General features: G+C 37.8%; 1 protein-coding gene and 1 long non-coding RNA gene across 6 annotated transcripts; both read right to left on the bottom strand.

The window, feature by feature from the left end:
- Nucleotides 1-7,048: 7,048 nt before the first annotated feature.
- LOC145969727 (uncharacterized) lies at nt 7,049-9,963 on the bottom strand. Its single transcript, XR_014438231.1, has 4 exons — nt 9,658-9,963; nt 8,942-9,194; nt 8,608-8,653; nt 7,049-7,357 (listed from the first exon to the last, which is right to left on the bottom strand). It is a non-coding gene; the product is annotated as an uncharacterized LOC145969727 (long non-coding RNA).
- A 1,350-nt stretch (nt 9,964-11,313) lies between these two features.
- On the bottom strand, nt 11,314-25,873 carry Chico (insulin receptor substrate 1 chico). Of its 5 annotated transcripts, none has more exons than XM_083098194.1 (10): nt 23,016-25,873; nt 21,302-21,447; nt 20,638-21,025; nt 20,085-20,201; nt 18,787-19,113; nt 17,708-18,120; nt 16,125-16,528; nt 15,371-15,779; nt 15,041-15,281; nt 11,314-14,935 (listed from the first exon to the last, which is right to left on the bottom strand). In XM_083098194.1, the coding sequence occupies exons 1-10, from the start codon at nt 23,467-23,469 to the stop codon at nt 13,965-13,967; spliced, it is 3,870 nt and encodes a 1,289-aa protein (XP_082954320.1). In that variant the 5' UTR covers nt 23,470-25,873; the 3' UTR covers nt 11,314-13,964. The 5 variants fall into 5 exon arrangements, with proteins under 5 accessions (XP_082954320.1, XP_082954324.1, XP_082954321.1 ...); XM_083098198.1 differs by having other exon boundaries at nt 25,508-25,870; XM_083098195.1 differs by lacking the exon at nt 20,085-20,201.
- Between the last annotated feature and the right edge of the window lie 302 nt (nt 25,874-26,175).

The following is a 26,175-nucleotide window of genomic DNA, read 5'->3' as shown; positions in this document are numbered from 1 at the left end:
TGATTTATCTTTTCATGCTTGTAAGAGGCTATTATGTTAAACCCGCCATTTTGAATTTTATGGGAAAATTCCTGTGAATATAAAAGTGCAGATTTAATCAATCACACAGTCAAGCATTCTCATCGCGTAATAAAAATGTTTGGTCGATTTTCTTACGGCTTTACGGATATAATTATGTGTCGTGGCCTTTTTTTACGATTCGCATTTAAAAGTTTATTAAAATTTGATGTGCTACATTTATCTTATAACTATATCCTGTATCTAATCGTCTTCTTGCAGAAATTTATAAAACTGCGATGTTACAGTTTTATAAATTTGTAAAATTAAAATAATTGCAATAATTGATAATAGGATCGCAGAGAAACAATTGTCGCAATAATTTAACATTTACATTTAATATTTTTAATATTCAATTTTCATAATCTATTATAGCCTATGATATCAAAGCTTTTCCTAATTATTACATATAAACGTGCAAAACGCGATATAATATTGATCGCGTATAAAACACGTGATATCGCATAATCGCTATAAATCTTTCACGCGTGCGATATTTCCGGAAGAATAAATCCGGATATATGCAAACGTGATACCTTATTTCCGGATATTTCGCGCGTCCGAAGTTTAAAGTTTCATCAGCTTGCCAATAAATCAATCTATCCACATGATTCACAGGAGAGGAACTGTCATTCCGCGTTACGTAAGAGAAGATGTAGACGTAAAACGCGTTTCACGCGTCTTTCCTTCTCTCGTTCGAGAATCGAGCCCACTCGAGCGTCACTTTACTCTTTAACGACTGACCGGCTCGGCTGACAAGTCGCTGTACCGTCTCGAAACGTTTCGGCGTGATAAATATTCCATGAAATATATGTTTCTCCCCGAGTCTGCATGGACCTCCCTGGCGGCTCGAATGTCGACGGTAACTCGCAATGGGAGGAGCAGCCCTCTCGAACGCATTAAAAGTTTTATGCGCGTGGGTGGTTGTGCGGTCACGGCTCTATACAGTGTCTGCGTAGTGTCACTTGGCGTTGCACGCACACGCGTGCGATCATTCGGGTTCGGTAAGTCGGGAGGACGAAGTTATTCACCGTGCTAGCCGCAACACCGTGACGGGAGAGACGCAAACTGCAGTTGAACTGCAATTTATGTTGGATTTATAGCACAATTTTCGACAAAATGTATCTGCGCGAACGTGCGAGAATTATTACTTCGACCCACTCGGTCGCTAGATAAATCTGACGAGTAATAAAGTTGAAAAGCTACCCAAGGTCAATAGTAGCGTTTCCGGGCATTCAATTTTTTGAGTTCTTTCAAAAAAATATACCGTAAACATTTTCAAGAACGTTTGTTATAATGTGTGATAATATTTGTAAAGAAGTAAAATATAATTTAAAGATTTTTATATATTTTATCTATATATATTTTATAAAAATTGTATGTATTAATATATGTTGCGTATACGTATAAATAATTTTATTTAAAGAATTTTACTTATTTTATGGGAAGTCATATATTTCTTCAAACTTTTATATGGCGTATAAAATTCCGTTTAGCAATTTTACCGAAATACATTTTCGACCTCCATTTTTTACGGTCATTGATATTTTCCTGCGGTCAGAGAATCAATGCAAGATCTCGGCACGAGGTAGAAACGATAGACCAATGGCGGAAGACGAGAATATTGTAATGGCACGCTTACGCGGAACCTTGGAAGCTTTTTTTGGGCAGAATATATTCGTTAGGCCAACGATCGTTTTAATAAAACAACTTAGCAATCTCGCAAACAAGGAAATTCTATCCTGTCGTAAATAAAGATGGACCGACCTCGAAATATACGAAAGTTTTCGAAAGTTTTACCCTTTTCTCCGTGTTTTTTTCTCGCTGCAATAAAATGCGGTAGGCGGAAGGGAAGAAAGGAAAATACCGAAAGATAACGCGTGCAAAAGCACGAGAAAAAAAGGGATTCGGGTATGGAGTCCATATTAGGAAAGTTCATAAAACATCTTTCAACATGCGTCCGAAGACGCGTGGCTGCAAGGTCGCACTGTCACTTTATTTTCTTCGTCCGTTTATTCTTGTTTGATGCCGTTGCCAAATCTATAGCGGAAGTCACTATAGGTTCCAATACGACGCGCTCAATCCGTTCGTTGTCATGAACCTTTGTTCCTATTTTGTAAGACCATCTTTGTAGGGTTTAACCTCATGGCAATGAAAACATTGTGTATTTGAAAAATCGAAAGACTTTGTGCGACGTTCTTTTGTTCAGGTTTAAAAAAAAATTTAAGATTATTTTATGAGTTTTTTAAATGAGTATTATATAAATTTTTAAAATAGTTTCATTCAAAGCATTTGAAAGTAAACAAATCGGCTTCCATTTTTAAAAAAATATATATTTTATTATTATGTAATTGTATATAATTTATTATTACATTACTATTATAGATTTCTCTCCGAAAATTCCTCTCTGAGTAATTCAACTCTGAGGTACAAGAAAACAAAAAATACAAAAGAAAGAAATAGCTTTTTTGATGAATGGCCGAATCCAACTTTCGAATTTTATAACTTCAAAGTTACGTAATAACTTTGAGAAATGTACAATTAAAGTAAAAAAAGAACTATTTTATATTATATAACTTGCATTAAAACATTGAAATTTCTCTCTAAAATTACTATAAAAATTAAAACAAGATTTTTATAATTACGAACTATCACAACAAATATTTTTAAAATATTTTTCAATTGTGTCGATTACATATATCTATAAGATTTTTTGAAATTCGATATCAAAACTAAGAAATTCAAATTGACGGATTTAATATAAGGAATATTTAAATCTTTTAATCTTAATATCCCATCATACATTAAGAATTCGACTTTTAAAAATTGTTAATTTTGAATTTGTAATCAAGAATTTAGACATCCAATGCAAATATAAATAACCGAAAAATATCAGTGGATTTTAATTACAATAATCTTGTTAATTTTCATCTTTTATCAATTAATTCCTTTGGAGATTGAAAAAATTCTATTAACATATAATAAAATTTCTAGAATTAATTAATTACTTCTAGATATATTAAACAATACATTTAGAATTTCTAGAATTAATTAATTTAGTTATATTAATTTTTATACATTCTTGATTATTGATTATTGACATTATATGTTATTGATACGCATACAGTCGTTTTATTGCAAATTAAATTTTAATATGACGCTTTTCATGTGGCAGATATTTCACAATTTTATACCGCGATTAAAACACAAACATTAAAGTATTATATCTTATTATAAGACATATAAAAAATAAATAAGTCTACTTATATTTTATCAATAAATTGTCGGTCATATAATCGTGCGACCATTTTATAGTACAGTAATAGCTTACTTCATGAGCGATATTTCGCTACAATTTATGACACTGACGAGTCATTCTCACCTCTTTCTAAAGCGAGTAAATCTCCTTACTTGGGCAGCAATCATGCAACTTATTTTTATAGGAAACGTGAAAAGTTTCAAACTTTTTTTTGCCACAAAGGCAAAAGAGCGATAATATAGTAAAATAATAATGGACATTTTTCAAACATAATATAGATATGTATACATATATTCTGTTTAATGTTGCAAAGAGAAAGAGAGGTACAAGAAACATAAGTGTCTTAAAATTGCGCGATGAAAATAATATTTTTTGTAATATAGTTATATATATATATTTTTTTTTTCTAAGTTACATATATGTAGAATTTTATATTTCATTATATTTCAATTTTATATTTTTTTCTGGGTCATTCTAACATGAAGTTATGCTTAGTAATTTCTCTTTCCGCATATTTAGGCTTATACAATCACTCTGTGAAAAGTTTCACGCGTAATCTGGATAAGCAGGAAGGTTAAGGAAAGTCCCAAATTACACGATTACTGCCATAAACAAATCTTAAGTTAAGGATAATCTTCGAAAAGAAAATAGCTCTTTCCTCTCGAGACCCAAGTAAAGTAATCGAAGGAAGGGAAAATACATTTTTTCGTTTTATTGTGTTATTTTGACGAAATACCTAAAAAATTACGGTAGTTCTCTCCTCATTTAGAAAACATCTATTCACGAAAAAAATCGAAGGACAGACGGGCATCCACTAAAGCGATATTTCAATGGCACGTGCCAGAGCGACCCCGAGCTAAGAATTTTTTTATTTCCGGAAGAAACGCATATAGATTACCGTCCTTGCGACATCTTGCATTAATGCCGCTTGTAAAAAAAGAACAAGAGAAACGGACAGCTTCCTGTTAGCAGCTTTATTCTAACATTCTACTAACTGACCGTTTTTCAGCGCATAAAGAAGCAGGTCATGTAACATGTCAGGGATGTAAACTGTCCTAAACTCAATAAGAATGAGTAATACAGGCTGCATTTGAATGGCAAAAAAAGGACATAAATATTATCCGGTACCGAGACAGGAATAAAGCGATGTAAAAAAAAATTTTTAATGTAACTTTTTTATGAAAACATTTTATATTTAATTGTCATTGTAATTAATAACTGTATGTAGTGCTATCGATTCAAATAATAAGAATAATAATATCAGCATCCATTATAAATGGAGTACAATCTAATATATGGTGACTTTCAAATTTTAATCTATAAGATAAACCTATTTATCTTACATAAGAGCTAACCAATCGAGACAAAGAAATCCTTGCTTCTTTCATCCCGACCGAATTGTCGAATTTCGAAAGCACCTCAAAGCGACATCAGTTTTGGAGCGCATTTTATGAGTTAAAATTTGAAAGTGTCGGAGAAGTGTAGAATTCACGAGGATTATCGCGCACGACGAAGAAGATTCGCTCCATTGAGGTTCAACGAGAGTAGTCTCTCTTTCTCTTTTTCTCACACAAAAGCGAGGAAAGAAGACACAAGAGGACACACGAAGGAAAGGTAGAGAGACAAGGATGCCGCCGGCGCCTCTGATCTCGGCGATTCCATCATCAGCGACTCCGGAATAGCAGATAAAAGGCAATTGGATTTAAATCATGAATACGAACGAAGCGGGCGTGGAAGAGGAAAACGCGCGCGCGCGCGCGAGAGAGAGAGAAAGAGAGAGAGAGAGAGAGAGGGAGAGGACGACAGACACGCGAAGAGAAGCAGCCCGAGCCCCGACGGCAATCTGGTGGTAGCTTTGTGACGGTAATGGCTTCAACCCCTGGCCTCCGACCCCCGGGGGTGCCCTGCACCCTTTCTCGTTTACCGGTGAACACAGACATCGACAAGGGCTCCACGTGTGTCGCTCGCGTCGAATCCGAAATGCGCGTAAATACGTACATATATATACGTACGTATATAGGATTGCGACGGCAAATTGGCACGCTCGAGCACGGTCGGCTGGAAAATATTCCATTAATTACAGGTACAAAAGTGCGTTACGAAAATGTCGTTTGCGGATTAAGCGACGCATTTTACGCCGATGACGCGCGCAAACTCCATCGGGAGCAAATCAATTCGTTCGTTTTCTATTTTCAATAACGAGTGTGTAAAAAAAGGAAGCCGTTCTATTAACCGTTAGAGTGACATGAGCCTCGAAGAAAGAGAGACTAGATAAATTAACACGTTTAATTCTTACGAATTATTATATCATAGTACGCTCTTGTCATTTCTTTTAATAAGCGAGATAATTAATAACCGACTTTTATAAGCTAAAATAAGATTAAATAAATCACTGGAATATTCGTGTGCATAATAAGCGATCGTTGGTCAAAAACTGTAATTAAACATAATCGGATACGCGTCGAATAAATAAAACATCAATCGAGTATCGGCTGTCGGATAAATATCGATATACGCGACGATTGAAATCGTTGTCCTGCCGACACACGTAGAGCGGGGGAGGGGGGGGAGGACGCGACGAGGCGCTTCCTGGAGAATCTCCTCTCCTAATCGATCCCTCCGACCCCGTTTGGAAACTCTGGCGGGAAGCCCGGACGTCGACATCGCGACGCCCGTTCACGAGCTCCACCCACCCACGCGTCATCGTCGTACATGCGCAACCCAGACGCGGTTCGCGACGATGACATGTTCGCCAAACATCGTAAAACGGCCCGCCGCACCGTAATCAATCCGGCTGCAATTAGCAGACGCACGCCCGCTGCGAGAGCTGAATTTACGCCCGCGCTCACCGATGAATTTCTCCAGGAGGCAGCTCCGTTTACCGCGCGTATTCAATCTCGCGAACGCAATTGATATATACGCGGCGACACCGTAAATGTAAAGTGCGTAAAAGCGATCTTAAATCATGTTACTTGTCGCATATATTATTTAGGGAGCAATAACTCCTCAAATCTCACAACAAAAATAATCATCCCCCCATAATTCTTTGAATTCTTTCGAATCTCCAATCTCTTTAAAATAATATTATAATTTTAACAAAATTTGGCGTTGAAGATATATTATGAAAAAAGAACACGTAATTTTTCACAAGTAAAGTTTAGTACGTATGTAAAGATTTATTCCTAAAATTGAATATTTTATTAAAACAATTTGGAATTCTTCAAAATTGAAATAATAAGTCTGATATGAAAATTTAGATAATTTTCGTGAATAAATAATAGCGGCGTGACAAAGCATTTTGAAAGGTCAAATTCACATTCAGCATAAAAAAATACTCGCATATAACTTTTCATTAAAATTTTACAATTTAAAATATAGAAAAATTAATAATATAATTTTTTCTATTATATCAATTTATATTTCAATTTATATTGCAATTTATATTTTCAGAAAATAAGCGATCGTGTAAAGTTTGCTTTTCGAATGAAATTAATAAATACAGTTCGAATTGCTCAAAAAGCAAAGATCTATTGCTGTTTTTTTTTATGGACGCGTAAAAACAAAAATTTATTTATCAAAAACTTTAGAATCTAATTTCGAAATCATTTTTAAGAATTTATTATTTTATTGATCGCTTTCCAAATATTCTTGTCGACATTTCTCTCATAAATTTTAAATTACTCAAAAATATAAACTCATAAATTACTCATAAATATAAATTTATTGCAAAGGTTTCTGAAAGGTTTCATTTGAAACATGACTACATAGTTGTAACAATAGCCAATGGCCAATTTTAGAAGCGACACGAAAATATCTTTTTTTTGTCATCTCTGATTAAATAGTGTTTTACTCCAATTTTAACATATTTATCGTCCGCTACAGACCGATACTTTAGTAAAGAAAGGAAACATTATAGGAAGGTTATTTGAAACATTCTGACTCATAACAACCTTTGTAAATACGCATTCATCTGGTCCTTCGCCAATGCAGCACGTAATAAAGGGACAGCAGGCCTACGTTTCCTGTCGTCACTAGTCAGTTCTAATTATTAAAGAACAATGCAAATATTTACTCTCACATGTTACGAGTTAGTCGAATTATCGAACGAATTATAAAAGTTTAATAAGTGTTTAATATATTCTTAAACAAATTTTTACTTAATTAAATAAAAATTAAATTTTAATTTAATATATTTAGACGTCTAATATGTGTAATATTTTATTTTAATATAACAATTTATGTATAGAAGCCTATATAAGAATATTTTATTTTTAAATGTTTATATCATAAGACGATGTATAATGATAGAAAATTGAATATATAATGAGTAAGATCCGAAAGAGATAAATTAATAAATTTAATATATAATAAATTTCTTGCATAATCACAAAAATTACTATTTAAATTATAAGTTTTTCATATCATATGTTTTTATATATCATATATGTTCACATCATATGTTCTTACATCATATATTTTTATGAAATTATATATCGATATTAATGTGTCTCATTTTTCTACACATATTCATTAAAAAATTCTTCCTCGTGAAATATCTCTACTGGATCTCACATCATTTTAATTGAGACAACGCTAAGTGATCAATCAACATAAATGGATGAGTTATAAACAAGTTAGGACGAAATTGATTATAATTAGTTATTATACAATATAATTTTTTATGAAATTATATATTGATATTAATGTGTCTCATTTTTCTACACGTTGTCATATCAATATTATTTTATGATATATAAGAATATATATTTCATATATTTCAAAACAAAGTATTTTAACATATAATTCGCGCAATAATGATAAATTCATAGATAAAGATGATTTACATTTATTAAAAAATTCTTCCTCGTGAAATATCTCTACTGGATCTCACATCATTTTAATACTTAATTGAGACAACGCTAAGTAATCAATCAACATAAATGGATGAGTTATAAACAAGTTAGGACGAAATTGGTTATAATTAGTTATTATACAATATAATATTATACATTATAATAAGTTATTATACAATCAGTTACACAATAATCATAAATACATAAAATTAATTATCCTTCTCAGCGCATTCCTCATAAAACAAATTAAATGAAATCTAATTCAATAAAAAAAAAATGTACTATAAAATGCTTCTCCTGCTTTTAGAATGAAATATTCAGCCTAATCTATTTTAACCCATCCATTTTGAGGCAACAGATTTATCTATAATCTACGATCTACATCTAATATCTACGAATCTCTGTCACCTCGATATAAAATAAAAGTTTCTCACTCACCGACCGATGCGCAAAAGCAGAGTTGATGGCAGTGATACTACTCTATCTGTACACAAATAGAAAATTAAAATTATAGTAGTCCAAAATAATAAATAATAAATATTTTAAAATATTATGTACGCGAAATAATAAGCAGATCTTTAACAAAATAATTTTATAAATTTTGAAAGATACGGCTAATAAAATATAACTTAACCTCCTTCATTTACATAAAATATTTATAATTACATAAAATATATTTTTCTCCGATTCTTTTAAATCACCTAAATAAACAAAACCAAATTACGCGATTAATACACACACAACTAAATATAATAAATATATATTAAATTACCTCAGGATTGCTTTGCCGACGCCCGATGCCTCTCCTCCTCCTCCTCTCTAGTTGTCAGGATCCTCAGAATTCGTTGATTCACACGCGCGATACTTTGAACGGCACTCCCGAATTTCGCGAACGCAAAATAATATGCCATTTCGCGCTATATGAGTCACTTGCGACTCGTGACAATTACCGTGTTTTGAGTACTTAACTTTCCCTCTTTAGGTTAAATCTCCTGGGTACTGAATCCTCCCGCCAACGGCGCCAACTTCAAGTACCCATGTACCCATTGGGAGAGGTTATGTTAGGTTATATTTCATAATTTTGAGGATAATAAAATATACAATTTGTAGTTTATTTTATAATTAAAAGATTATACCTATATCGCACTTTTTCCGAAAAGAACATACGATGTAGATATATATTTAATATTATAAAAGAAACCGAGCATTAAACAAACAAAAAATTCGCTTGTCAAATACTACAAGACACTTTTTTAACTATAAAAAATAAATTACGAAATATATCGCAGATTGTAAATAATGACATAACATAAATGTCTTGAAATGTTTAATGCATGAAAAATTAATTATCAATCGACCGATAATTACCTGTAATGCGATATTCAAAGTACAAGACAAGAAATGTATATAGGAATCGCTAAGTAAATAGTTATCACTTGCAAGTGTATCGGTAATTTACTTTGACTATTTATAATTCTTATTTTTTACCTCGATTTCTACTTCGAATGACTGAAATATTTGTTTCGATAAATAACTGCCACCTTGAGACAAATGCGAATTTTCAATCGTAGTTAATCGTACGGCTGATAATCGTTAATAGTTTGTGAAGAATGATGCCGTTTCAAGAAGCGACATACACGAAACTATTCGTGCTACTACTGCCAGCTCACTATCGCCGCGCGAATGATAAACACGGCAACCTTACATACGCAGCTGTGTATAAATAAACGGTAAGGTCACGGTATGCCAGCAGAGATTTGTTTTTGTCGCTTCAAAATATTATTTTATGCCAAATCCCTTTAACGCTTTATGAAGAATGTTTATAACTTTACGTCGAATATTTTGCTATTTATTCTGGCAACCTTGATTGATTAATAATAAACAAGCTAGAGCATATCGACTTTTCGTTAACTAAATCACTTATGTTTATAATATATATTAGAATAAAAAAAGATTATGCGCAATTAATAAAATATACAATCAATCCTACTTGAAACGTATGTATTCTGGAGTCACAATTATATGATTATAATATGGATTCACAAAAATTTTACCGGTAGTGTCGAAAATTGGTTTTCATCTACATAATTCTACGTAACCTCTAAAATGAGTGTAGATCACGGTCTTACATACAGGTCTGGAAACTCAGGCCTTTTTTAGTGGTGGGGGAGGTCTCACTTAGTGTGTCCGTTTTTCGACTAGAAGTCGCAATACGAGCGAGAGAGACAGAGATAGACGGCAGTAGTCGTTCTCTCTCTAACATACGTCTAATGCCTGTTTCTACCAACGTCGTTTAACTTTAATCTTAGCTTAACTCACTCTTTGTCTCCTTCTAACTGTTCTTTTAGAAAGAGACAAAGAATGAGTTAAGCTAAGATTAAGTTAAACGACGTTGGCAGAAACAGGCATAAATGCGACTTCTAGATCGCAGCGAACCTAGCAGGCAAACTGTGAACTCCCGAAAAACGGACACACTAAGTGAGACCTCCCCCACCACCGGAGTTTCCAGACCTATATGTAAGACCGTGGGACACACAGTGAGACCTCCCCCACCACCGGAGTTTCCAGACCTGTATGTAAGACCGTGGTGTAGATAGTGGTACTAAACAAGACTGAGGCCGGTATTCATAGTCCGTTCTTATATTTAAGATCGTCTTAAGTTCATCTTTAGATATTGTATGTATCATTTTATTGGCTATGGATTATCTGAAGATGAACTAAAGACGATCTTAAATATAAGACCGGACTATGAATACCGGCCTGAAACTCTTGAAGTATGTAACGAAAAAATCAATGTGTTTGAAGATAATTGTAGAATGACGATATTATCGACTGTTTCGGTTGCACCAAAGATAACTGAACGAATGTTGTAATTACCTTATCTAGTCACTGTTTTATCGTCAAAAATATTTTTTATATAAAATCTTGACATTCACAAATATTTAAAAATAAATATCTATCACATTTGAACACAAGCTATTCTAAATTAATCTACTCGTTATATACTTCTACAAAAGTGAAGTGTATAAATAAAAAATTTTTCATTAAAAACATTTATAAGGTTCTACAATAAACTGCAATATTATTTACATATACTTTATAAAAGAAATAATCCCTGTAAAAAAATTCTTATAAACCGAGAAATTAAAAAATTAATTAATCAATAAATTTATTAACTCTTTGTATAGGGTAATAATTATAATTGCGAATATACATTCAACTGCAATTTGCTCTTCAAGCCTCTTCTTTCTTGATGTTTCATTAAAATTAATTATAATTACTTATGCTTATAAAAATAATTTAAAATTAAAGTTATGAAAAATTGACAATCCGCATAGATTCCTTCGAAAATAATAATCGAATCTTACAAGATATTTCCATAAGGCATCAGGAAATGAAACGACAGTGTATATTGCGAGTTTATTAATTATTAATATTATTATACTTAATATTTATAACATATATATGTATGTGTGTGTACATATATGTATATATACACGCGTGTCCGACACGCACACCTTCACATGCACGCATAAAAAGACCACCAGACTCGCACCACGCATGCAATCGCAACGAAATTTGTCGGGACATGCGAGTATATACACAAGACACCCTGTACGTTACGATACAACCGCAATATGTTTAAATAAGATACATGCAAAGAATTGTATATTAGCTCAAACAAGATAAGCCGTACTATCGATAGAGGTTGATTCGTCATATATAGGCATCTTTATATCAGTTTCCTCTTTCTTTTTCTCATTCTTCTTACTAGATTCTCTTTCTTTGTACCGTTCCGGCACACCGCTCGGTTGTACCGTCTTTCACAGAATATCCTGCAGAACGAATATGCATATATGTATACGCGCGACTGTATGTATATATGTGTGTGTGTACGCAGCCGAATCGGCCCTCTTTCGAGAAGGCCGCTTCGACCCTTCATAATTTATATGAAAAGCGTGATAACACATGTATACTGCATTGTGTACGGAACATCTATTTTTGTCTGCAATACGAATTCTATGAGATGTCGATCAAACATTTCTTCGCGAGTAAAGTCGAGTTAAATTCGGCATAGAAGAAACGAACAACGAGGTGAGACACTTTGTCGATCGATTTCTTTCTTTCTCTCTCGCTGTATGGAATCTCATCCAATTCGCAGTATTGTTACATAAGACAACTCCGTCGCACGTTTCTCTTTCAGTGTGTGTATATGTGTGTACTTATGTTTCTGGTAGTGTACTGTTACACACCACCGTATTCTATGCGATTTATTTTTCTAAAGCTTACGATAACTCAGTTTCATTGAAACGTCTTCAACTAGCGCTGATATCGACGGGTTAATCGCAACGTCTAAAAGCAAGGGGTGAAGGGAGGTTGGCGTTGTGTGAATTTCTCATTCTTCGTAAAGAAGGCCAACCAGTCCCGCCAGTTATGCATATACCTGCGCAATAACATAGAGGCTTAGAACAATTTTCGAATTTTATAAAAATTGCAAATCCACGATATATTTTCACGATTTTTCTTACGTCTAGAAACTTTGCAGATTCCGTCATTTAGATCTCATTGAATTTTCAAAGATTCTGGATAAAGATAAAACGTTTAAAATAGAAAGTGATATTTTTCTTATACCACACACAGAAGGCGCAAACGGAAGGGAGAGTTTTCACATACGTATTACGAGTACTTTTTAAATTAAAAACAATTCACGAATTCGATATTCAACAGTCTGTAATCAATACAGAATGTTAGAATACAAATAAGCGCAAATGCTGTACGAACTACAATGCATAGCTTTAAAAAAAATCGAGAATTTGATAGAATTTACAATATATAAATAAAACATATATTGTTAAAATTTGTAAACATATTGAAAAGTGATAGAATTTATATTATATTTAAGAGAATCTCAAAACAATAAATATAAATTTCGTCACATAATATTAGCAAAAATTATTATAAATATTAGTTAAACTTTATATATATTTATATATATTATATATCGCAAAAGGAACTGACTCCTATACGTATTTGGCTTGTCAGCATCTGAAATATATAATACAAAACAGAATAAATTTTGATAGAGACATAACATGCGAATCTAGCAACAAAATTAAAATTTAAAAAGTTTATACATTTTTACACAAACTCACGATTCTTGCTTAATTAAAATAATATATCTAATATCGAGGAATTTTTTTTCTGACAAAGAAAATACCAATTATATATTATTTAAAAATAAAAGATAATGCTTTCACAATTTCTTTCTCTTCTGCTTAGTTTTACCGACATTTTAATAGAGAAGGACAGAAATAATCAGAAATAATATATATATAAATAGATTTTTTGAAAATTCTTTCTCTCTCTCTCTCTCTCTCTTTCTCTTTCTCTTCGGAATCAGCGATAAAAGTATATATTTTCTCGCCTATACTAAAAAATTTCACATTACTCTGATAAAATACGATATTAATGCAGTACAACCAGAACTATAGGTACCAACGATGCTTATTTTTTTTTTCAAACGATTTAAAATAGGCTGCCAATCTCCGTACGCTAAAAAAGATCGGCGAGCAGTGTAATGTCGCATTAAGCTCTGGAGAAAAAAAATGAATTATATATACAGTTTCTATACGGTTCCCCGGCGACTTGTTCATTAGACCAGCCGAGCTAATGTCAAAATCGATTATACCCTGCCTACTCGTTGCTATCATGGGGAACACAAGAGGCGTCAGCCAAGTCACCCTGTCGCGATTTGTGCGATACACGTAAAATATGCGTGAAAGGATAACCGCATCTTAACTTTGCTTCAGTTTTGCAAAATCGATCTCGGCATAGGTGAAGTTCTCTTGTGTGGACGCCGGCGATATAGGTGACGGATTACCAATCTCCGGTAGATCTAGATGAGCGTAATGCAGAATCGTCGCGCCTGGTTGAAGCTTCTCGTACCCCTCACTGTCTAATGGACTCGGCGTAGGCGTGGGCGTAGATGTGGGCGTAGGCGTAGGAGTCTCATCGATGAACTTGGGCGAAGATGGTTTCGGCTGTTGCACAGTCGACGGCTTGAAACCCGTCAGAGTGGGGCTGGTGTTTGGCGAGGCCGTGACGAGACGCGGTTTCGACACCGTCAGATCCGAAAGCTTTTTCGTTATGATGTTACCGAGCATACCATATTCCGACATAGGTTTTGCTGCAACCCGTACAGCATTTTTTCCTATAGAACTAGGCGGTTTCTCATTATTCGCACTTGACTTCAATGTCTCCGTCAATGAGGTAGAGTTCGACGCGGAAAGCGACATCGAAGAATTTATCATTTTTGCGGGTTCCAACACCGCGTAGTCATTGTTCTTATTTTGTTTAGAAACGTCCGCCGTGGAGAATTCGTCGCTTTTTTTTACAAAAGGCTTTACGGGTGATTGAGGACTGTTCAGAGAAAAGGGAAAAATCGTAGCCGATGAACCTGTCGGCGTTGCTCGCGGCGGTGAAGCTGGTGTGCTTGCCAGACTCTCGGACGTTGGGCTTCCATTCAAGGGTAAAAAGCTAGGGGTTTTTGATGGCTTACTACCCGCCTGAATTGCGATTGGTTGTGATCGCGATTTCTCTTTACGATTGCTCGTCCGTGATTTACGATTATTCCGATTGTTTGCACCCATGTTCATATTCATGTAGTCCTGGTCTAGAGTCGGTCGAGTTTTAAACGACATCTCAACGTATCCCTCCGAAGGACGCCTCGGTTGCGGAAGATCTACCGGTGCTGTTCTTGTGCTACCTAAACATTCATCGTAATTTTTACAATTATTTTCTTTTTTTATTCTGATACGATAAATAACAATTCTTTTGTAATGGAGAAATCTAATTTATAGCGCGAACTTACCCGGTGGTCCATTTGTATGATAAGTATCCTCTTGTATAGGCGATGACACTTGCTTCGGACTCGCGTTCGGATGCGTCCAATCTTCCGTCGTACCGTCCATTTTCATATAAGGTCCCTCCGCTTCCTCCACTGGCTTTAAAGTCGTAATTATAGGTTTATGAGCAAAAGCTAACGATGATATATGCATGTGGCTATGATTGTGGTTGGCAGTGATTGTATTATTATTGTTATTGCGATTGATCTGTAAGAAAAAGATATCTTTGTGTCATTTTAATACAGCTATATAATTTTATCGGCAAAACGAAAATATCGACTATATATCGACTGTACCTTATTGCCACTCATATCGACGTATGGGGCAGTGGTCGATACGGGAGCTTGTCCGGGCGACATGTCGACATAGGAACTAGTGTCAGTGGCAGTAGAGTACGATTGCGGCTGCGACTGAGGTTGAGAACAAGATGACGGCGGCGAGGAGACAGCGGTTAGAGCACTGGATTTCGTGAAATCCAATTCCATGAGATCCTCCATTCGATCGGACGCTCCGGAACAGCCTGAATTGTGTCCCCAAGAGCTTGATAACAATGGCGCGGAACTCGACTTTGAGTTTGAGCTATCCGAACCAGTTGGTAACGGCGCGTTCATTATATTGGCCAGTCTTCCAATCTCAGGCCTCTTGGAACGACTGCCTACAGAAAATGCTCGCACTCTATTGGCGTCTTGCGGAGTGATATCCAATCTGTATATAAAAAATAACATAACGCGTTATATTTCGCCTCGATACTTCCGGTAGACCTAGATAATATTTGAAGCTTGTTTTTTAAATTTGAGTTTGTTGAAAAGAAATTTGTCTATTTTTTAATAAATACTCTCGATATATTTTCTCAAACCATTATGTATTTCGATATATATAATAAAAATAAAAATGTATACTATATATTCTCAGAAATCATGTATGAATTTTCCAAAATTTTCTTGATATCTCATCCAGTGCGCCAATAATGTATATTATGCACAGATGAAATACCTTAAATCAATATACTTGGTTATATAAATCTTAAATGTGTGAAGCTCGTACGTATACCTATTTTTACGATGCCTATTCGCCTGTTCCGGTCTAGACCCGACAGAATAAGCTCTGGTCGGTCTGGCTTGCAGATCTTCCCCAGGTGGTAGAAAGCTGGTCACCTTATCCAAATGATATTCGGAAAATCGCAGATCTGTGCTAGGCGTACCAGATGTAATGGAACAGCTACTGCCATCGTTTTGCGACATATCATCCGGGAAGTGTCCGTTATGACTATTTACAGGATCCATGTCTACGTAACCATCGTCGCCGACTGGCGCCATCGGCACGTAACCTTCCACGTTGCTTTCTTCCACGAGAGATGATCCACGGGAATGCGAATGGATCGTCGTCGCTGGACTCATGGGCATGTACGCACCACTCGAACCACAAGGACTGTACATTTCACTCTGATAGGAACTCTATAAATAAGATGACAAGTTAGAATACAAAGATAAAAACTACACTCAGTTCCAAAAAAAGCGGTATACTTGAAATTTGGAAAAAAATCACCAAATCAAATGACGATAACTGTAAATCATGAAGATAGAAAGGTCTATAAAAAATGAAAATAAAGCTTGAAATCTTTACTTTAAAACTAGGTTCTCCGAAATGTTGCGAGATAACATTTTTAAAAATGACGGATGACGAAACGAGAACATGCAAAATTGAAAAATAATTGTTTAAGTTTGCCATGACACGTGGCGAGAATCAAATGTCGCAGGTCAATGGGGTCAAAAGCATATGATAGTACAGAGATTCCTCTTTAAAATGCTTTTTTATTCATCTCGATACGATGATTTTTCACCGAGTTATACGCATTTGAAGCTCTAATAATACAGCTAGCAAGATTTTTAAAAAAGCATTTTAAAGGTCCGGATGTCTACTTTTTGAAATTTTATATCGCAATTGTGTGCGACAATTTTTTAAAAACGACGGATGACAAAACGAGATCATGCAAAATTGAAAAATAATTGTTTGAGTTTGCCATGACACATGGCGAGAATCAAATGTCGCAGGTCAATGGGGTCAAAAGCATATGATAGTACAGAGATTCCTCTTTAAAATGCTTTTTTGTTTATCTCGATACGATGATTTTTCGCCGAGTTATACGCATTTGGAGTAAAAAGCCGCTTTTTTCATTGCCCATTGACCTGCGACATTTGATTCTCGCCACGTGTCATGACAAACTCAAACAATTATTTTTCAATTTTGCATGTTCTCGTTTCGTCATCCGTCATTTTTAAAAATGTTATCTCGCAACATTTCGGAGAACCTAGTTTTAAAGTAGAGATTTCAAGCTTTATTTTCATTTTTTATAGACCTTTCTATCTTTATTATTTACAAAGTTATAGTCATTTGAAATTTGGTGATTTTTTTCCAAATTTCAAGTGACTTTTTGGAACTGAGTGTATTTCAGTCAAATATCGCTCTTTTATTTGCAACTGATACGAGCCGAGCATAGATAAAAATAGTATTCGTGCATCGCTCATAATTATTTCATCATCATAAGAGAAAATTAAACTTTATTACATAGTAGCAATTGTGTAAAATAAAAAAATAGCTTACTTGATTGACAAGCGGCACAAATATGCTCTCACCTGAGAGGGCGAATGAGATTTAAAATTTGGCGAGTATTTCAAATGCGGGTGCGACGTCGACCAGTAGATGTAGTCGTCGCCCTTCTTGTCCAGGATCACGGGCTCGTCGGGTGTCAACGAGTGCTCGTATCGAGAGACAGTGCCTTCCTCCATAATATTCTCACCGCACTCATCCATCGAGGGCGACGATCCGGCTGAGTCCGACGAGCACATGTCGGAACCTGGGCTGATGGGCATCGAGGCGATCGGCGGGGAGTACGATGTACGTCCGCACATGGAATGCGGTCGTGGCACATGAGGAATGGCGTGAGTCCCTCGAAAATTCAATCCCGTAACCGTGGCAATTGGTTGTCCCTCGTTGTTGGTACAAGCTCTCGATGGCAAACTATCGCATCGATGGCGCTCAGTCGCACCTGTAAAAGTATCTGTCAATATCTCCCAGTGATAATTCGCTCACGCGCGCGTATAATAGAAAAAAAAAAGAAGAAGCCAAGTTCCATCATAGTCCCACAGCATAGCAATGGTGGTTAGTTTTTCACATGTTCGTATGTATAAATTATTACATATCGAAAGATTCTTTGCTGTTAAACATAATATGTATTCTCTCGAAAATGAAGCAATCGATCAATGTGGCGATCTTGTTAAATATCCTGCATTTGTAAAACTGTTATATGTGAAAATAAATAAGTGAAGCACACCAGAAGAAATTGTAGTAATCAGTTTCCATAGGGATTGTTATCCAAGTCCATCAACAATGTTGCGCATCCACACAAAATGTATCCATTCTTTTTAAAATTCCGATAAGGTGAACAAACAGAAAATACTAAAAATCAAAGCTTCGTAAATATATCGTGCATTTAATAGCATGCCAGTACAGCAAAACCGTCCAATGGTAAATACTGCGAGTTTATATTAAATAAATTTAACATCGATCGATCGGATTTTATATACCTTGAAAATATTGCGGGGAAAATATCGAAAAAAACGGAAAGAGCATAACAAGCATATTATAGAAACATCGAGGAATTCAAACAGATTCGGCTCGATTATAAACAAATATGACGGAACGAAATACATACACCGTAAAACGGATCTTTTAGATGGTTGCGTTTGATTGATAATAACAGCAGCTAAGGGCAGCGACAGGGTTCTCTGATGGGATATTGTCGCGGTTGTGGTCATCGCGGTGATGGTGGTGGTAGTGGTGATGGTAGTGGTGGTTGCGGTGATGGTGGTGGTAGTGACAGTGGTCGCGTTTGTTGTTGCTGCTGTTGTGACATGAGCGGATTGGGAATTATTGACGGAATGAGGATGACTCGCTACCGAATGACGACGTCTAGCGGTACCGCCACTGTTGGCATTAGTCGTCGCGTGCCCAGTAGTCCAAGCCCCGGTACCAGCAACGGCTGCAAACCACACACCTCTCACTATCGCAACTGTCTATTTTGTCTTATGCGCATCTCGTGCCACATCTTTCGACAGATATGGCACGGATATGTTAATCGTGCTGTTAAACGCATGAATCTTTTGTGTTTTACGCGATGACACATTCTACTTCGTCCTTTCAGATACGCAATACGCTTTAATACGTTGAATTGAAATAATAAAACATCGAAAAAATGATAATAAAGCGTATAAAGTTTTCTATCTTTTCTTTTCTTGTCATTATTTTGCAACAAGTTGTTATATAAATACATATATTATTTATATGATATCTGACACACTAAATAATTTACAAATTCAAATAAATTATTGACTGTATTAGTCATGCTATTTACACCATGAAGCTGACACTTAGAAAACGATGCATAATCACCATGTATATTGGCCCAGACTTATTCTTTTAATACAATTAATCATTGCATTCATAAAAAATTTATATAAAAATCTATTTACATGATAAACTCATGATAAAAATTTATTCTCTTTAAATATATTTAATATTAATTGCAGAAAAGACTTGTAAACGTTATTAAAAAAATAGCTTTCATTTGATATTAATTTTTTTTCATGAAATACAAGATAAAATAAAATAAAAATACACGCTATATAATGTCTTGCGTTTACTATTTTATCAACAACTGTATGCCACAATTGTGCTCTTACAACAATTTCAATTAATTATATGTATGTATATACATACAACTGTATATATAATATAGATGCAAAAGCTAATGTCTCATTATTAGAATTGTATGAAGTGAAAAATGCAATGACTAAGTCTTTCATTCTATACTCCATGAAATGAAATAAATAGTTGAAGAAAAATAAACGACATGTTCACACACACACTGCTCTTGTATATCCTCTTTGCCATTTAAAAATCCATAGAACGCGAAAGGAGGAAAGCGGATAGCTACTATGACAGAGAACAGACCCGTGACTGTATTGGTGGAGAAGGTATTCCGAGATTGATTACACTGTGTAGGAGCATAAGAAGTAGCGATCTGCTCTTGCAACGGTTCCACTTGCTCCTTGTGTGTCCTCTGTTCCTCTGTAAACCCCGTAAACCCATTTGTGTTACTCTAAAGCCGAACTCTTTGTGCACACACGACGAAATTCACCTGGTTCTTTATACAATTTAACATGTGCATGTACAATTATGGTAGTAACAATGTGTTAAAGAACAGTGTATCAAATCAACATTTCAAGTTGGATAAAAAGAGATTCGCATAAAAAGTGTTTATAAATACAAACTTGAATAACTTGTCCATTTAAACAAAAACCAGTATCTCTTTGATAAAGTCTGACTTATAGATGGACATATAATGATTGATGTGTTTCACATACGTAAAAGTCACATCACAATAAATAGAAATAAATAGTAATACGAGAAACATTTTGTAATGACCGATATCCCACATCTCAATGTAAATCACATTGGTAACGATATATACAAGAAAAATGGATACACAAAAATCACAGCTTACCCAGAGGCGAATAGCCATAACCGAGTTTCTGACCCGTCTGCCGTTGTTGGAGAACGGATATAGGTTTACTGGCTTCATTGGCGGAGCAACTTCTTTGACGAGGTTCCATCTCGTTATCTTTATCCTTATTATCCTTGTCTTTATTATCTTTATCCTTATTATTATCCTTGTCCTTGTTATCCTTATTCTTGTTGTTTTCTAATAATCTTAACTTCCAAGATCTTGTCTTGGAAGTCTTCATCGCAGTCGTTATTACACTGTTCATATTCAATGCGATATTGTTATCTTCGACTGCCATCCAGAATTCACCGTCCCCGGTAACAGCGGATCGACCAACTTCTATATAGAAGATATCATCCGCGAAACCACATCGTCTAATGTAATTTAGCTGCAAAAATAAAGAAATTTTTAATTTTTAATTCAGGAGTTTCGTTAGTTCCAACATCAAGTTTCAATTTACAAGAGCAAAAATATTAACAAACACTTTTGATAATAATACAGTTCATAATTAATAAGATTTCATCAAATTTTATGTACGATCTACTTGTTATAAATTCATATAAAAAGAAGTAAAAATATGAGATTATGATAGTCATACATACAAGCGTACTAGTTTATAATAATTGTAACATATTTTCCTGTAACCACTTTTTTATTAACTTACAGAAATCTCGACAGAGTCAGAGTCCTCTTGTGCCCCAATCTTCACTAAACTTAAAGTTTGATCGGTGAGACATAATCTGTAGGGTCCATGAATGTTCTTCCGTGCTCCTAGACCCTTCTTTTGCATTGTAACTTGCCATATATGTTCTGCAAATAATAAAGAAATGCAATTAATCTTGTTCTAGTCTCACATTATGGAAATAACATGTATAATATCTTATCAACTATTTTATTTTAATAAATAAATATGTATGTAATATGTATATAAAAATTTAAATTTATCTCTCTTCTTAATTTCACTTATTACAAATTATCATCATATAAGAGGCTTCAGGACAACCGAATCAAACTCATAGAAATAAATTACTAATATTTGTGAAAGAGATATTGTTTTTATTATTTTGTGCTATTGCAATTCGAGATTTTTTTTATTCTATTGTTAACGAGAATAACGATTTTGCCATGCAAAATTCGTCCTTATGAACTTTATAATATAATATTTTAATCTTACAATATCATAAATATCTGTTTGTGCAATGCAAGTCAACTTTCAATATTATGTATACAATATAAATTCATTATTGTTTTGATTATTAATGTAATTTTTTTGTCGTACAAATTGGAATTATTTTATATAGATATTTTATTTCTAAAATATTATTTATTAAATACATTTGAATTACATGTGTGTGTGTATGTTTAATAAATAATATTGCAAATATCTATAAAATAATTTCAGTTTATTATAATTTTAATTTATATTTGTAAACAAGAAAGTTATACTAATAATCAAAATAATAAATAATAGATCAAAATAATAAATTTCTAAAATTAAAGGCGCATAATAGTAATAGTGCAATATAAAACAAATGCATTTTGCGTTGTATTTTATCATTGTTGCCCTCCTCTTTGTTTTTGTTAAGAACGCAAGACACAAACAATTGCCAGTTTTATTTTGGTTCTAAGATTGGAAAAATTCGTTGAAAATGTGAAAGTCACAAACGGAGAAAGCAATGAAGCGTTTCTTTATCGTACTCCGTACGTGTTTTCATGCCAATTTACATTTCTCACGAAAGCTTACACAATATTGTCTACAGCGCCAACACGTGTATTCTAAACAAAACGTGCGAATTGTCCTCAAAGACGCTAATTGAAAGAGAAACTCGTATTCTCGGGCATGTCGATCGAAAAGATGGTAAAAGATAAAATTCAAAAAAAGGGAGAAAAGCAAATTCCAAAGTCGTCGATTCACTCTGTTGAACGTAAACAAACAAACGCGCACGTGTGCGACTTGACGTGTGCGATTCTGTCGCTACAGGTCTCTGCACCGGTCGATATAGGTAAGTGCGCAATATAATCTCTATCTCGTCATCGCTAAAAATTGATTACCGTCCTCGGAAAACACGACGGATTCGTATTCTTTCTTCCCCAGGCATACACGTACGACGCATTTACACGTAAGAAATCCGTATCATGTATATATATTAATGTCGTGCGCATATTTAAGCGATCCAACAAAGTATCCTCTAGATTCTAGATAGAGAGAATTCCCGGAAAAGGCGCGCGCGCATTATTGGGCCATCGATAAGCGTCGAGCGCACGGCGCGCGTGACGTTTCGTTGACAGCTAACGTGCACGCGGGTCCCGCGTGCGTTTTCCGTTCGGGCGGGAATTCGAGAAGGGACGATTCCGGGAAAAAGGCGCGAGACGCTCACCGAATGTAGGCCGCGGTTGTTCCCCGTCGGGCACGTCCCCGCTCTGCAGCCTCAGCATCGCCTCGAGCCACTCGTCCAGCTCCTTCTCGGTGTCGAGGATGAGGCAGAAGCACTCGTCCTTGGTGTACAGGGCGATCACGTGCTTGTGCTTGGTGTCGCCGCGCTTGTTGATGTTGAAGCAGCTGTGCAGGAGGATACTGCGCTTCGGCGGCTGCCTGTTGTCAAACTTCTTCTTGGTGTCGTAGTACTCGAGGCAGGCGAGGTAGCCGGGCGCCTCGCCGCGCAGGACAAAGTACTTCTTCTTCATCGTCTTGAGCTTCTTCAGATGGCCGCAGAGGATCACGGGCCCGCCCGAGAGCGACGCCGAGCCCTTGGCCGTGGACATGGTCGATCGTCGTCGGTTACGAAGGGAACTTTTACGAGTGCGACGCGGGGCCCCTCGTATCCGTATCATTCACATGGCATCGTTCGTTCTCGCGCGAGCTTCCCGCTGCCACGTCCTTTCTCCTCGTGCATGCGCTCAGGTAGAAATGGCGCGGAGATTCATGTCGACGAGGAGGAAAGTTCGCGCCAAACGTCTGTCTCTCTCTCTCTCTTTTTCTCTACCTCTCGAGCAACGTCACAACGCGATCACAACGCGATGCGCGCACTTTCGCGAGCATAACAATAACAACAAAAGCGGCTGTCAAAGTGTCAACGCGCCGAGCCACTGACGTTTCTCTCTTCTCTGTCGACAGGAGAGACGCTCTTGCTCTCGTCGGCCGACGACGGGAGCGGCCTTGGCGCCGTCGCGCTTATGTTAGCGCACGAGCACGTTTCGGGAGATAAATAAGCGACGATGCGCACAAGCAACAGCACCACCGTCGGTGCATGTGCACTCAACGACGCTCGCTCCCGAGGGCGTGCTTCGGCGTGCGTCGTTTCGCCGCCTCTCCTCTCTTCCTTCTTCTTCCCTGCGGCCGCGCGCGGACGTCCACCTCGCGTCCTGTAGGTAGGTTAGGAGGAACGATAACAATAATAACGGCGGCTGCCACGCGAGAGCGAACAGGGCGACGAGAACAACACGACACACGCTCGATCTTTCCCGCTTCTCTCTCTCTCTCTTTTCTCGTCGATGTCGGGAAACCAAGTAGGGGAGATCCCACGATCAGCGTCGAACGCGCCCGATGACTCCGAGATGTCGCGACGGCACTCTCTCACTCTCGCTTCGCACTCCCTCCTTCAGGCCGTGTTACTCTCTCTCTCTCTCTCTCTCTCTATCTCTTTCTATGTCTCGGCACGCCTCGGAATCCACCTGTCACGCGCGGTTTCGTCTAATTTCGCCTGCCGCGGCGCTCCGAGAGAGCCGTCCGCGCACCATCGTCCGAGGCTCCGCGACGGGACGTGTGGCCCCCGTTTAGCGAACGATTCGCGGGTTCTCCCGATTCACCCACCTCCCCCTCCGTCGCTCCCCTCGCGGGTCGGGTCGGGAACGACCGGAATCGTTGCCACGAGGCGCGGCCGCGAGCGAGCCGCCCTCTCTTCCCGCACCTGTTTATCACGCCGAATAACGCGATTTACTGCGTGGTCCACGACGATGACGTGTATACACAAGAGTATGCGCGCGCGCGCTTACACACACAGACACACGCGCGCCCGTGCGCGCGGACGGAGCGACGATGGATGGATGGATGGATGGTTAGGCGGATGGATGGATAGCTAGCTGGATGGATGGATGGTCAGCGAACTAGACAGACGGACGAAGAGCGATGCGCGATACGCGGGGCAGCGCGCGCGCGTGCACGGCTCACGACACAGGACGGGGCCGGAAGGGGTAAAAGAGGAACCGCGGGAAAGGGAAAGGAGACGAGGAGGGAGGGGAGGGGAGGGGATTCACGGCAAGGCGTGTTCTCTCTGGTCGCGAGCGCGCGCGCGTCCCGTCGCGACGTTTCGACGAGGACGCGTTGGACGACGCGGCGGGGAAAAATCCGCTCGACAGCCTGGCCGAAATTCGGTCCGCGCCTTCTCCTCTCGGTAAATAGGCTACTGCCAAGGACAGCGCGGCTTCTCTGTCTCTCTCTCTCTACTTCTCTCTATCTTCTTTGCGCTCGTGCGTCTCCTTTTTTTTCATGCGCAATAGCGGCGGGAGCCCGACGTCAAAACAACCGCGGCGGCGACATTCCAGGTCGATGCGGGGGAAACGCGGCGGCGACTCCCTTCCCTCTCCCACTCCCCGCTGCGTCGTTGCCGCGACTGGCTCTTCCCGCAGCTGCCGCTTCCGCTTCTGCCTTCCGTCGAGGAAGGAAAACACACTCGGACGCACCGCGATGCCCTCCTTATCGTCGAGCTGCTGGGCTCTCGGTCGTCGTCTGGCTACTGCCGGGGAAACGCGCGGGCCACATCCGGGCAGGCGTCGAGCGTGGAAACGCGGACCTTCTTCCTTCCTTCCTTCCTCCCTTCCTCGGTCCCGTGCTGTCCCGCGGGCGCGGACGATTTATCGTTGCCGTACTTACCAGGAATCTATCGCGTACCGCGCTACGTCGTCTCGTTCCTTCCAGCGCGAGCGTCGTCGACGTCAACGTCGTCGTCGTCGCTCCGTCGCGATCGCGACGCAATTCGACACTCGCGTGAATTTTACGTCCCCACGCGCCGAGAACGTGGCGGACGGTATTCCAGCAAAAAGGTGATGTCTCGCCACGATACAGGACACTCGCGCGACACTTCTCCCTATCTCTTTCTCTCTCTCTTACTATCTTTCTCACTCGCTCGTTTTTGCTAGCCGCGCGCGAGTTCACGCCTAGCCAGCCGAACGGACGATCGTGTCTATTTTGTAAAGGTCATGTGTACGGCGAGCTCCGCAGTTGTAAACAACATGTACGCAGGCGCGGAGCGTGCGCGCGCGCCCTCGAATGGCGGCGGCGGCGGCCGATATAATTCGCGATATACGCGCTCGATTGTAAATACGGTGCGCGCGTGTGTGTTTACGTGCGCGACGCAGGAGAGCGGCGGCGCTTGCAACGGCGTAACCATCGTGTCAACGGACGCCGCAATGCGGAAGGATCTCCGGACGCGAATACGTAAACCTTCCCTCCCTTCCCCTCCCCTCCTCCCGTCGCACGCGCTATTCGGTATTTATCGTCGTCTTTACGTAATTTTAAGCGCGGGGAGGTTATGACACGCT

The sequence above is a fragment of the Camponotus vicinus genome, unplaced genomic scaffold (genome assembly GCF_025532165.1).
Source record: "Camponotus vicinus isolate PSW18456_S1 unplaced genomic scaffold, iyCamVici1.0 SCAF_4, whole genome shotgun sequence".
NCBI lineage: Eukaryota > Metazoa > Arthropoda > Insecta > Hymenoptera > Formicidae > Camponotus > Camponotus vicinus.
The sequence above is the reverse complement of the archived record's forward strand: the minus strand, read 5'-3'. Positions and strand labels throughout refer to the sequence as shown.

Coding starts and splice junctions, on each gene's coding strand:
- Chico (XM_083098194.1), bottom strand. CDS start 23,469: ATGATACGGATACGAGGGGCCCCGCGTCGCACTCGTAAAAGTTCCCTT. Junction 21,448..23,015: donor ACAACCGCGGCCTACATTCG/GTGAGCGTCTCG, acceptor TATTATTTGCAG/AACATATATGGCAAGTTACA. Junction 15,780..16,124: donor AATAGGCATCGTAAAAATAG/GTATACGTACGA, acceptor TTTTATATACAG/ATTGGATATCACTCCGCAAG.